We start from the raw sequence: 14,375 nt of genomic DNA, 5'->3' as shown, positions 1-14,375 counted from the left end.
ATCTGACTATTTTTTAATTTCCTACCTATTATATTCTTCTCTATTATTGCAATGCAAAGTGGGTACCCACTGAAGAACAATTTGGTTCTGCTCCCTTCTTTACGCTCCATGAGAAGAAGTTAGAACCATAGATTTATGTGGTTTCAGACATACATGTGACCAATGTCAAGTCGAATAAGTACTTCTAGATAAAGAACTGCCGCTTATGGTTTTTTCTCTTTAGAAAAATTTACGAAATAAAGGATTGGAAAGGTAGAAAAATACAAATTTGTGAAGAGGGGTTTACGTACTTTATTTGGTAGAATGAGGGATTGTTATAAAACTACAGATAGTTTACGTGAAGGAATTAAAATATTACTTATCCTTTGTTCTACCCAAACTTATGCCAATGAAATATACTTGTATGTGATAACAAGTGCTGTTGACTAGCTAAACAAACAAAGGGTAGACTAGTTTCACATCATCCCAAGCCTCAATCAATTTATTCCTTTCAGTGGTTCTGGTACAACAGCAATATAATACATTGCATGTTCTTCTACACTGAGAAAATTTCACACTTTTTAAGGTGACTTGTAAAAAGCCCATGCTTCATCAGATGTATACTGTGTCACCTGCTTAATGTTCAAGTAGTTTTCAAGACCCCTGCATCAAACAAGACAAGTGACATCTCTCATCAGTCCCATAACTTGCCAAAATACACATCAAGTCAGACAACTTTGCCATATGACTAATAATCTACGCGTCGTGTGAAAATTTTCAATAAAGATAGAGTATATATATATATACTAAGTTTGCATCCATTGTCAAAAACGAATAGTGAATGCCGTAATACTACTCTGAATCCACACGTTTGAAATCTTGGATCCGTCCCGAGTATGGTGACCTACCAAACATACTTTTTGGAATTCTTTTCTACTTGATCCATCATTCTAGCAATTTCAAATCTGAGGCCATCTATGAAGAAGGAAACATTTGGAGATATAGCTCTTGGCAAATAGAAATACAACTAATTATGCATTGGAGAAAGCCCAGTGAGTGCTTACCATTCCCCTAGATCGCGTCCAAAACCACTACGCTTTCTACCACCCCATGGAAGCTGCATAAAGGTTGGCTGTGAACAGTTGAGCCAGATGATCCCTGTCTGAAAAGCCTGCAAAATCCAATTAACAAGATGTCATGCTCCTCTTGCAGCAGCCACTATGCCTTTTGATATTCATAGAAAGAAATTGCTTGTAGCAAATGAGAAATATTCTCCTACCTTTGTGAAACGCTCGCACCTTTCAAGATCTTTTGACATAATAGCAGAAGCCAAACCATACCTATGACAAAAAAAAAAAACACATTTTATATTGATGTAAAGTAGCAGAACCCCCTATTTTGGTAAGTCCGAATAGCCAACTCACTTGGTGTCATTTGCTAGTTCAATGGCTTCCTCTTCAGTTTTGAATGTTTTGACACAAAGAACAGGTCCAAATACTTCCTCTTTCCAGATTTCCATGGAGGTATTAATATCAGTAATAATTGTTGGTTGAACATAATATCCTTTCTTCATGTGCTGCGATTTGATCGTGGTTTAACTTGTATTACAAAAGATTGACAAATAAAGCACCTGCAAAGCCTTTTAGGAAGGATTTTTACCTGAGGCCTTTCGCCACCACATAAAATGGTCGCACCTTCATCTTTGGCTTTTGAGATGAACTTCAATACCTTCTCATACTGTAGATTAACAATATCAATACAGAAAATTTATCATACTGCAGAAATAGTGTATACCTCATAAATGAGGAGAGGTAAAATGAAACACATTGATACTATTTGAAAATCAATATTCCCTTCACTCTTCAATTCACACTTAATAAGATATATAAGTCTCAATTCAAGGTAACAAAATATCATATTTTGTTTCTGAAAGCAATCCGCCTCTTCTATTAATCCGAAAGCATACTTTTTCTAACCTGTCCAGAACTAACAACGGGACCAAGCTTGCAATCTTCTTCCAAAGGATCTGAGATTTTGATATTTTTTATCCAGAGAAGCAGCCTCTCCAAAAATTCAGAAGCAATGCTTTCCTGCAGTATTTGGAATTTGGTGTCAACAAAAGCTCCAACCTTGTCTTGTCTATAACAGAATGGAAAATAGAACAAAAGAATACATCAAAAAGACCGAGAAATGCTACAGTTTTTATAGTTAGAACTAAAGTAATCAGAATTCACGTCTGCCCTTGGTATACTAAAGTATAGTAGACCACATACTAAATCATCTTTTTCTTGGAAAGTCCACCCCGTCTCATATGCTCATATTTATTACACCTTTTTGCTATTTCTGATTCCAGTATATCATTTGATAGTATTCTTCTCCATGCAATTTCTGATTTTATAAATTATCTTTTCATTAGGTAAATCAATTGATATCCAAAGTAAAACCAAAAATTGTACCCTTATAATCCTCATTAGTTCACATTTTAGGGGACAGAGAGAGTGTTGATAAAGGAAACCGACAGATGATAGCTAGCTCTTTCTCTGATGAGTATTATAGGGCTTACTGCAGCTTTGGGTATCTTCTCTCAATCATAACCCTCACAATGTGTTAATTAGAGTTGAAGTTGACGTTCCTATTACGCTGCCAAGCACGACATGACTTGATGATCAAACGTACACATAGCTACTTACTAGATAATGGTAAATAGTGCCAACCCAGTTACTGAGCTAACCAGAGGAAAATACTGTGACTAAATATATGGACCTCATCCACATTTAACACTTGTTACCTGTAGTATAAGACGTGATGTTGCACTGCAAACTTGACCAGCATTTGCAAAGCAACCAAAAAGAGTCCACTCAACAACTGCATTAGAGCGCCAAGATTAGTTTAACGATAAGTTAACTTCTTAACCAAAATGCAAGTGCAGAAAATAACTGTCAAATAGAAATTAAAAAGAGCAAACCTAGATCAAGGTTATCAATGTCATCAAACACAACTATAGGACTTTTTCCACCAAGCTCAAGAGTAACTGGCTGCAAATGAAACATTTGGGCTTAGTTATACTCCACCCTCCAGCTAGGCTTTTTGTCAGTACGAACCTAAATAAATTACTACTTATTTATGCCAGAACATACTTTAACAAGTTGAGCTGCAGCAGTCATGATCTTAACTCCTGTGGCGCCACTTCCTGTAAATGCAATCTGCCACCAAAGAATAAAATTTCCTTTGCCATATTAAAATGTGAGATTTGATAAATATCCAAAAGTATAAGGAAACAGGCAAACCTTGTCAACATGAGGATGAGATACCAAAGGAGCACCAGCTTCAGGCCCCAATCCTGTTAAAATGTTTAGGGCACCAGGAGGGAGGCCCACCTCTCTACAGATCTCACCCAACTCCAAACAGGTTCTGCAATTGAATTTTCAGAGTCGTGTATTTGAAGATGCAACGAATGAGGATTAAGGATACATAGATAATATGATAAGGACTGACATAGATGCTAGTTCAGACGGCTTAAGTATTGCTGCACAACCAGCAGCCAAGGCAGGAGCAACTTTCCATGTGGCCATTAACAGTGGATAATTCCTTCATTATGAAAACAAAAGAATCATCAGTCATTCATAAAAAACCACTAAAATTTCACAATCTTGTAAAAGAAATTCAAGAGTGTGTGGCCTGATTGCCTTGAAATAGTCAGGTGAAGCATGCACTTTTAGCACAAAGTTTTGCACCTTCTAGCCAAGTTGTATGCTTTCGACTAAGTCAATGAGGATTACTCCTTTTCTCCATGAGGAAAAGAAATGTTTAGAAGGGGTAATGCAGTCAGTGGATTTACTTAATTAACTCGCGCCACATTTACGAGTTGGCAAAGTGGACCTCGTATGGAGCTTTTCTGAGGCATCTTTACCCTTATAAGTTATATCAACTTTCTAAAGGCCTTTATCTCACCACATCTCATGTTTTTCCTTGTAAATACTGGAAATTTTTAATTGGGGTCACCATCAAATCAACAAGTACACATGAATTGTCATTCTCAGTGTTCGTATTTGTTAATATTATGGTCCAACTTTGCATGAAATATATTGCTGAACTAGGAGGTAACTAGCTTAACTGAATGTTCTTCATTGCCAAACTAACTTTAACTTTTTAAGAACTTAATCAGACCAGCTCAAATAAAGCAGAATGCCTTAGTTTTGTGTTGTCAATGGCACTAACATGGCCGGCGAGTTTATACATGTACAGAAAACATAACTGGAATGCAGAAGTTCCAACGCGGACATCTGCCTCTATCAATTTGTGGTTTGTCAAACTAATAAAACCATAATAACTCTGAAAAACGGCACATACCATGGAGTTATCAATCCAACTACACCAATAGGTTCTCTAAGAACATAAGTCTTAAATGAATCCAGATGGAGATCAACTGGAGTCTTCCTTTTTGAATCCAGAGCTTCAGCGAGGTCTGCGTAGTACTCAAAACATGCTGCGACATCATCCTGAAATATAAAAGAGCACATAAAATAAATTGTGTACTTCAAGATGAAGCAGAATATGTTTATTTCGTTATGCGAGAACATACCATATCCCAAGCAGCTTCGAATAATGTTTTTCCACAATCAAGCGATTCGAGTTTCGCAAGTTCAGACTTCCTCTCCAGTATCTAAGAAAAAAATCTAAAACAGTTAGGAAATGAATCTTTTTTTGAAAAGCAGAATAATCATGAACAACGGTTTCAACAACACCAGGTGAAAAGCAATATATACACAGCAGAGACTAGTATCCAAGAACATAATCTACTTGAGTGGAGATTTGCTGCTAAATTACTACTAGTATTTTAAGGATGCTTATCTCAACAACCATCAAAATCATGGTCCTCAAATAGTAAGTTAGATACGCCTAAACCGAAAATATGTGCACCTGTTTATCCTCCGCGATATCTACAGCTGCACTACCTTTCAGGCGTCTCAAGAAAATGTTAAAAAAGTGAAAGGGACTGTGGCCAGTGGGAATTGAACTCGCAACCTCATAAAGATTTTGAACCCCCTTGACCATTGAGTTATGCTTTTGGTTTGTAGCAAGGGGATTCAATATATAATATAAGATGTACAAAACGGATTTTTGCTTTATATGTACAATGTAATTTCCGGCGAACCCCTTTCACCCCCCTAAATTCGCCCCTGCACAAGGTTAAGCCATCCTTCAATGGAGAGGTAGAATTTGACGAAGTATAGGTTGGTGATATTTCAATGATCATTAAACAGACTAGCAATATTAAGAGTCATTCAACAACTAGATGGCACTTCACCTGAGTTCAAGGACCCAGGGAAAGTGATATCAATTAAATGGTCTGCCATTAAAGAATTTTTTCCTAGTACTTGTCACCGTCTATGCGAATGGCATATTGACAAAAATGCTCAAAAAAAATATACCTCAACTTTACTGGAATCAGGATTTAGAAAAAAATATTTTGATAAGCTCTTATGGAGGTGCAAGTCACAGTCAGAGATTGAGTCGTAGGGAAAGAAATTGAAGAATGGGAATGTGGGAGCAATAGTTGGCTTCAAAGATTGTATGATTTGAGGGAAAAGTGGTGCCCTGCATTTAGTCGCTCCATTTTCTCCGCGGACATTAAATCAACTCAGAGGAGTGAGAGCACTAATAGGATCTTTACTGAAATGGCTTGCAAGACGATGACGTTAACTGAATTTGTTAATCATTATGAGCAACGGGCAGCTGGAATGTGTGATATTGAGGCGACATAGGATTTTAAATGTCAAGGAACACCTAAACTTGCTATAGAAGATTGTGGGATATTAAAGTATGCTGCGAGTATCTACACAAGAACTATATTTACAAGATTTGAACATGAATTTTTGCAAGGAACATCTAAGAAGGTGACCAAATTTGAAATAATGGCACTTGTCGCACATATACAGTTCTTAGAGGGAAGGAGGACAAACTGACACCGTTCAATTCAATTCATTTGACAATTCCATAAGTTGTAGTTGTCTTATGTTTGAATCCTTGGGTTGGTGATGTTACCATGCACTAAAAGTGTTATTCTTTCACTTAGATTTTTCTTATATCCTTGTACAATATATTCTGAAAAGATGGACAAAGAATGCTAAACAAGGGAATGGATTTGATGAGTACAACAATAGGAAGAAATCACCAATTCCATCTATGGTCATTCACTTAAATGGTTTGATGAAAGAATCATTTGTTGTTATGACTTTAGCAGCAAACAATACCGAGTCTAAAGAAATTGCTAGAAAGTATTTGTATCAAGCAAGGGTTGAGATTACCAAACTCCAAAGTGAGTTATATACAGAAGGTGCTCATAAGAGCTATCCCAAATTTAGTATATCTACTAGTCCTTGAGGAACTAATGATAGAGTTTTCGATCCAATTAAGAAGAAGGGTAAAGGAAGTGGATATGGAAGATTGAAACCAAAACTTGAGCAAAAAAAAGAAGAGGGCACCATAAAAGACTTTAAAAGCTAGAGCAATGCAACAACATGAGCAACAATCGTTGGGCTCAAGCCTTGAGGTTCAATCTCTAAACAATCAAATTTTAATTTTCCTAGTTTGCTGGTGGTCTTTATATTTTAATTTATTTATTGGTATCGATTTTTTTTCTTTTCCTTTAAATTCATTGATGCAGTTATACGAAGGTTCTAATACTAGCTTTATACAACTATTGACTCAGGCTTCTGCTAACCAGTTCAGAGGTTGCATTGAGAAACAAAGTTCATGCATCACCGAAAGAAATATTTATTTCAATGGTTCAACGAATTATTTTTGTATCCTAATTAGTAATTGAGTTGGGACTGATGTAATTATTTCAACGATGGAGTTATTGGCTCCACGGATAGATTGAAAGGGTCCGAGTATTTGTTTGGTTATAAAAGCTTCTCATTAAGGGTAGAATTGGAAGTTTAAGCTAAATTTTCATTCTTTTCGGAACGGACCAAAAAGGAAATAGGTTCACATAAACTGGAACGGAGGGAGTAGCAAATAACAATTTGATGAGTTAATAAGCATTGATTGTTTTATATTATTTTTTCTTATCTTACAATTCTGCAGTTGTCCATCTCTGTTATACTAATTGGAGTAACTTTTCTAAACAAGCAATAATAATAAATTTTTTTTTCACTTTTTGACATATTTAATTATCATTAAGCACAATAAGATGATTATTTTTTCAAGCTCTTGTCAACTGATTTGGAGATTATTGTTAAACAAAGTTAGTTTCTTCGGAGACATCCGATAAACTTGGAACGATATAAAAAAATTTAGCAAAGTCCTTGCGTAAGAATAACACGCACAAATCGAGAAATGGTCTAAACAATTTCTAGAAAGAATTGTTAAACAAAGTTCTGTCTTCATACCCAAAAAAAAAAAAAAAAAAGATTTATAAGTTAGCATATTTTTCCAAATAAAGATCATTTCTCTGTTTCTGAAACTAGTAAATGTCTGCATCTGGGTTCTAATAAATTCCACAAAAATATAACCAGTGTCATGTAGTTCAGTTTTAGATGTTGTAGATGTCAATCTTGTCCATGAAACCATATTTTAAAACTTACTTATTTCCTGCATAGAATCAAACAAAATTTAAGAAGAAGCCAAATCGGTATACACACCTTAGCAGCAATAGCACGAAGATATTTTGCGCGCTGTGCCCCTGTTGTTGAGCCCCAGTCATCCCGACCTAGCGCTCTCCGAGCAGCTTCCACAGCTATATCCACATCTTCCTCAGTAGCAGCCGGTATATCCCCTGAAAAATTCCAATTTCTCGTTGTTGCAGTAAAATTAAATAAGCAAATGCGTTCTTTTTCTAATAGCTTTAGGGGCAGCGGCAAAGCAAGGAAATTAATAAGGGTATTTAAATTTGGAACGCTCTTTGTTAGTGGTCATGGAAGGGTGTTCAAAATATATTTTTTAATCAATAACACATAATTTTTCGGGCGAAGGGTGTTCAGTTGATCACACCAACATGACTTCGCCCCGAAGTTACACGCAATTCAACATCATACTTAGGGGTGGCAATTTGAGTCCAAACCTATCCAACCTGCCCAGAGATTAATGGGTTGGGCTACAAATATTTTAGCTCATGAGTCAATTTGGGTTGAGCCCAAGTTAACCCATTATTTTTTATAGCTCATTCTGACCTATTAAGCAGCCTAAATATAGGGGGATTTGCATCTATAGCCACTTTTCGTATCACGTTTTAACTTGTGCCCGCTTTGCAAAAAAAATTGCAAGCGTACCCGCTTTTTCGCATAACTTCAGCATACGGGGCTGAAGTAGCAAAGGCAATCACGCAAAACTTCACCATTCTAGTAGACAACCCTGAAGTAGCAAGTGTGCTGAACCAAGCGTGCTGAAGTTTTTGTTTTTGTAACTGGCGAAGTTTTTGTTTTGTAACTGGCGAACTTCAGCTCTAGAACTGAAGTTTGTGTTTGTAACTGGCGAACTTCAGCTCTAGAGCTGAAGTTTTTGTTTTGTAACTGGCGAAACTAGAGCTGAAGTTTTTGTTTTATAACTGGCGAACTTCAGCTCTAGAGCTGAAGTTTTTGTTTTATAACTGGCGAACTTCAGCTCTAGAGCTGAAGTTTTTGTTTTGTAACTGGCTTATGGTTTTCATGCTTCCCAGAGGCTTAAACTAAGCCATCCATCAAAACAGATGATGTTAAGAGATGGCACAAACAAAGGGGTTTTCGTTGTGATTCAAACCAGTTAGTCTCAGCATAAACAGATAAACAATCTGTGCATTTTTTCTATAACGAAAAGTTTTCAACGCACTTATACAGATTTATGATAAGCTGATTTATTTATTCAAACCAGTTAGTTTCAGACTTTCAGTTAGCTGCTGCTTCAACGCACAAGTTAAAAGTTTTTTAAAAAAAATGGGTATAGGTTAAATGGGGGCGACCAAATAGGGCGCCCCGTGCAATTTTTACCCAAATATAACCCATGAAACTCACCAAAACAAAGGGATTTTAACCCAACTAATCTAGAAATTTACTTAGTCGCCCCAATTTTACTTTTTTTATTTTTAATTTTCTGTACCACCCATCCTCTCTACTCCACTCACCAACCCCCCCCCCTCCCCCACAAAAAATTTATTTTACTTTTTTTTTTGTATTTCCAATTTTCTATTTTATTATTTTTTTGCACCGCCCACCACTCTACCACCACACACACACACACACACACCGCAAACCCACTCAAAAATTTTTTTTACTTTTTTTTTTTTGTATTTTCAATTTTTTACTTTTCTATTTTTCTGCACCACTCACTAACCTCTACCCTCCCCCCGCAAATCCCTTCAAAAAAAATTTTTAATTTTTTTTTTGTTTTTGTGCACCACCGTACACTCTACCCCCTCTCCCCGCGCAAACCCCCTAAAATATATATATATATTTTTTTTTTTTACTTTTTTTTTGAAATTTTCAATTTTTTATTTTTTATTTTTTCGTTTTTCTACACCACCCACCCACCCTACCCCTCACCCTTCGCAAAATATTTTTTAACTTACACATTTTAAGGTAAAAGGTTTTTTTATGCAAGATGAGCATGGTTCTAAAACATAGGTCAAGTTGGGCGGGTTGGGTTATGACCTATTGTTTAGCCCAAGTTCACTTTGGGCTGGGTTGGGCAATGACCCAATTATTGACCTAATCCATCTTGACCCGCCTAAATTCAGCCCAACCCGCCCATTCGCCACTGCTGTCAAGAATGTATCTAAGAAGATAGAACTACCCATTATCAACCAAAAAACTTCCACGTGGTTGGTCAAAAATAATACACACAATTCAACAAGGTAGAAAAATATCAAGAAAGACGATGAAAATCAAAGCAAGAACTAAGTATGCAAATCATAATTTGCTGAAACATACCGATAGTTTCTTCAGTAGCCGGACTTATTATAGGTATTCTGTTCTTCTTGACTGGTTCTCTCCATTCACCGTCGATGTACAGCTGTCTGCTGGGAATACGTACGTTTGGAATTGCCATATCTCGATATGATCATTGAAAAAAAGCTGATTCTACTTTACATTACAACAAAAATAGATCAGGGAGTAAGTTGTTATTTATAGAAGCACTCAACTAAGTTCCCAACCACACTGACCAAAAAAAAAAAAAAAGAATTCCCAACCACTTACCAAAAGATGAATGAAAGGTGGAAAAAAAAAAGATAGCTCTAAAGTGGAATTTTTCCTTACAGCCTATAACAGGGCGTGCCCAACATTTTATTTATAAGCGGTATCAATATTTAGAGAAGAGCGGAAAAAAATAATAATATAACATATTACCTAACAAGAAATAGCCTTAGTCAATTGCTTTTGTTGAGTCTTATGTTAGAAGAGGTAATGAGTAGAGTCCGAAACCAAAACGTTGCTATTTTGGACTCAAAACACATAAATAGGTGTAAAAAAAAAAGGTAACAATAATATATATAGCGCCAGAAATAGTGGCGCTATATATTAACGGTAACAGCACCGTTAATATATAGCGCCACTATTTCTGGCGTTATACACTGATAGTGATATAGCGCCAGAAATAGTGGCGTTATATCCTTTTTTTTTCTGACCAGTACAATAATTCAAAATAAAGCGCCAACTTATTTGGCGCTATATATGTAAAAAAAAAAAACTTCCCGGCTCCCCATTTTCTATATAAAGAGGTTAGAATCGCATAGAAATGCATTCAAAATTTTTTTTAACTCTTGACGTCTGTTGTTGTTAAATTCTCCAGCATTTTTTTATAATGTCTGAAGAGCGTAGGATAAGAGTTTCATTATATTGGGGTGGTGAGGTTGTGATGGAGAATAACTCCGTGGGCTACAGTTTACCTGCTAAGTGTCATGTTAAATTGCCACTGACAATGGAGTACGATACATTGATATCGTTGTTATGCAAAAAATGAGTGTGAGGAAACGTTCGGTGATATTTAAAGTAACCGGAAGATATCCTTATTCCGTCACTCCGCAAGGGGTTGCTTTTTACTCGGAGTTTAACATCGACGATGATGAAACTTTGAGTGATTTTTTGAGGACTCCGGACGAATGTCGGGATTTTCTTGTAATCACAATGTTGGAGATGTACGTGAAGGTCGAAGACGTTCCAAAAAATGAGGTTGTGCGTAGTAGAGATAACCCCCAGTCATCGGGGGGTTATTCTGGAACAGTTTTTGCCGGACAAGTTCCGGATGAACGAGTTATCTTTGATTTAAACTTATCACCACCGGTGAATGAGCAGCGAGAAAATACTTTAAACCCTGCTTTCCATAACTCACAAGACGAGTGGTAAATTTTAATTTTCATTTGTGTTAATTATGTATATATTTGTTGTATTGAATTTGTCTTAACGCTCACATATTTAATAGGGGTTACCGGCCGGATATGAATTTTACAAGTGGCCCATCCGGTAGTCATCACCTAATTGATAACGTCCATCATGAAATTTTATCACATTACGACTTGTAAGTGAAGTGATTTACACAAAATATGAAAATTATTTATTAATTTAGTAGCTTATATTTTTGTTGGTTGTGCAGTGAAAACGAGCAAGTTGAACTCACTCAATTGCCCGAAAATGATGTATTACATCGGGACCTAGCAGATGCACAGAGTCAGGAACAGAACAGTGATTACGATAACAATGCGGATGAATCCGGGGATGAGACACCCTTTGCTCGTGAGGATGGTGATGCAGAGGATGAGGAGGAAGGACCTGATTTGAAGAGAGACCCCCCTAGACGAAGAGTGTATGAGTCCGAAGTGCCGTTTCATTCAAGAGAGATTCCTTACATTGATAACTTGCCAACCGTGCCGGATGTAGAAGCTCTCACAAGGGATTTTGATGAAATCCGGACAGCAATGTGGGATGAGTCTAGACCAATGGTACTTGCAAAGGGGATGCTTTTTCCTGATAAAGCGCGCCTAAGCAGGGCTTGTAAAATGCACAACGTAAAAGAGTGACATGAGATGCAGGTATGGGAGTCAAGTCCGACGGTATACAAGGTTGTTTGCCGCAGGTGGTTTTGGCCATGTAATTGGATGTTGCGTGCGACCAAGAAGAAGACAGGTATGTGGAAAGTGGGTAAATACATTCCCACCCACACATGCGAAATGGACACATTCAACGGGAATCACTTCAACTTGGATATTGACTTGATTTCTCTTGTTCTTATTCCACAGATCGAACAGTCCATAAGGTATAAAATCAAAGAGTGCATTACATCAGTCCAGCAGGAACATGGCCATACCATTACTAAAAGAAAGGCATTTCTCGGGCGCAAACGAGCGTTTGAAATAGTGTATGGTAACTGGGATAAGTCATTTGCAGATCTGCCTAGGTACATGGCTGCACTACAGCATTTTAACCCCGGGACGGTTGTTGAGTGGAAGCTTGAGCGAAGTGCAGGTAAACCAGAATATATATTCAATTACGTGTTCTGGGCGTTTAAACCAGCAATTGATGGTTTTTCGCATTGTCGCCCCGTAATATCCATAGACGGCACTCATGTCTATGGAAAGTACGATATCAAGCTGTTAATAGCCGTGGCAGTAGATGCTAATGGACAGATATTTCCTCTAGCTTTTGCTATTTGTGCCAATGAAAGCCAAGAGACGTGGACGTTGTTTTTGAACCATATGAAAGAGCACGTTGTGAAATAACGTTCCGGTATCTGTCTAATATCTGATCGGCACGGTGGTATCTTAAGTTCTGTGGAGAACTTGCCTGCATGGCAAGAACCTTATGCCTACCATCGTTACTGTGTTAGGCATTTGAAAGCCAATTTCCAGAAGCCCACAAGCAACATGACCCTGAAAAGTGGACTTTGCATGCGGATGGTAGCAGACGATGGGGAACTCTGACTACAAATGTGTCAGAGTCTTTCAACGGGTTATTGAAGTCGGCAAGAGGATTGCCTGTCACAGCCATGGTGCGGATGTCGTTCAAGCAAATGGCGGAGAGGTTCGTTGAAAGGTCTGCGGCTGCAACGTCATTGATGGAAAGGGGTGTTGAATTTATGCCAGTGCCGATGACGAGATTCTAGAAATACAGACGACGAGCACATTGGCATTCATTTTTGCAGTATGATAATGAAAGAAATGTTTTTGAAGTTCGCACCGCTATCCATCAAAATCGGGGTAATAATGTGCATACTGTAAATGAATCTGCAAGGTTATGCTCTTGTGGAAAATGGTCCATCTACCACATGCCTTGCTCACATGCCATCAAGTGCTTTCAACAAGTTGGTTTAGGTGCAACCAACTATGTTGATCGACAATATAGTGTTTCGAAGTACCTAAACACATATAGTGGTCAGTTGCAGCCACTGGGTGCTGAGCATTATTGGCCTCCTGAACCATTTAAAATGGTGTGTAACAAGTCCTATTTGCGTAAAATACAGGTGCAGAAGAGAACGCGTATACGGAACCAAATGGATGTTAGTGATACAGTTTATGCGCGAAAATGTGGTATATGCTCGCAAACAGGACACGACCGTAGAAAATGTCCTTTGGGTGGCAACAATAATCAAGCTTGGGGTGGGTGTTCTTCTAGTGTACCTAACTACCCATGAGTTGATGTTGTAATAATTAGTTAATATGTGTATGTTGCCTGATTTATGAAATAAAATTATGCTTGTAATAAAATAATTTTTTTCCAAGTCCAGTACATTACCAAGTCTAGTACATTACCACTCTTCTATATATAAGAGGGACAGAAGCCCTCCAAATATATCGGCCGAACGTACAATACGCTGGCACCTATCACCTCCTCGCTGTACGGCGTCCAGATGAACTATCAAATAACAACACAAACCGTTAGTATGCGCAACACTAAATTAAACAATAACTGGTACGTTTAGTTAGATATACACCTGTGCGTCCTCCAGCAAATCCAAGACATCCCTGATGCGGGGGAGATTATGATGGGCATCATACTCTCGTTCAAGTCTACGACGCATAACCCACCTACAAGCTAGAGGGAGATTCGGAATGTCTACATTAGCCGGTAGCTGTGGTAGAGGTGGCCGAAGCTGCAGAAATCGCTCATAGACCCAAACCTAACATAGAAAGTTGATGTATAGTGTCAGATAAACTATAACTACGTAGAATTGTAACTAACGGACATATTCGTTGAATATGTTGTCACCTGTAGAAGCGGCAGGAAGCCACAAACGTCTCTCTGTGTGCCCATGGAAGCCCGACACATCTGCCTGTACAAAAATGAGAGGACAACACCACCCCAGCTGTAGCTGGCCGTATCCTCGAACCGGGTGATATGATGCAGAAAACGGAGGCTCATTAGGTTCCCCGAAGTGTTCGGGAACAAGACCCCCCCAAATAGAAGGAGCAGCAACAGCCTCGTGTATCG

At 37.8% G+C, this 14,375-nt stretch overlaps 2 protein-coding genes across 3 annotated transcripts; one reads left to right on the top strand and one right to left on the bottom strand.

Annotated features, from left to right (window-relative positions):
• On the bottom strand, nucleotides 333-10,245 carry LOC109227024 (betaine aldehyde dehydrogenase, chloroplastic-like). Of its 2 annotated transcripts, none has more exons than XM_019392010.1 (16): nucleotides 10,152-10,245; nucleotides 9,885-10,034; nucleotides 7,626-7,759; nucleotides 4,562-4,642; nucleotides 4,330-4,478; nucleotides 3,475-3,567; nucleotides 3,267-3,390; nucleotides 3,117-3,182; nucleotides 2,945-3,014; nucleotides 2,768-2,844; nucleotides 1,956-2,069; nucleotides 1,639-1,716; nucleotides 1,404-1,555; nucleotides 1,259-1,319; nucleotides 1,044-1,150; nucleotides 333-642 (listed from the first exon to the last, which is right to left on the bottom strand). In XM_019392010.1, exons 2-16 carry the CDS (start codon nucleotides 10,000-10,002, stop codon nucleotides 561-563), a joined length of 1,506 nt encoding a protein of 501 aa, XP_019247555.1. In that variant the 5' UTR covers nucleotides 10,003-10,034; nucleotides 10,152-10,245; the 3' UTR covers nucleotides 333-560. The 2 variants fall into 2 exon arrangements, with proteins under 2 accessions (XP_019247555.1, XP_019247556.1); XM_019392011.1 differs by having other exon boundaries at nucleotides 9,885-10,037; nucleotides 10,152-10,237.
• On the top strand, nucleotides 11,342-12,977 carry LOC109227856. The gene is made up of 4 exons (XM_019393047.1): nucleotides 11,342-11,469; nucleotides 11,545-11,824; nucleotides 12,188-12,204; nucleotides 12,932-12,977. Exons 1-4 carry the CDS (start codon nucleotides 11,390-11,392, stop codon nucleotides 12,975-12,977), a joined length of 423 nt encoding a protein of 140 aa, XP_019248592.1. The 5' UTR covers nucleotides 11,342-11,389.

The sequence above is a fragment of the Nicotiana attenuata genome, chromosome 6 (genome assembly GCF_001879085.1).
Source record: "Nicotiana attenuata strain UT chromosome 6, NIATTr2, whole genome shotgun sequence".
Taxonomy (NCBI): domain Eukaryota; kingdom Viridiplantae; phylum Streptophyta; class Magnoliopsida; order Solanales; family Solanaceae; genus Nicotiana; species Nicotiana attenuata.
The sequence above is the reverse complement of the archived record's forward strand: the minus strand, read 5'-3'. Positions and strand labels throughout refer to the sequence as shown.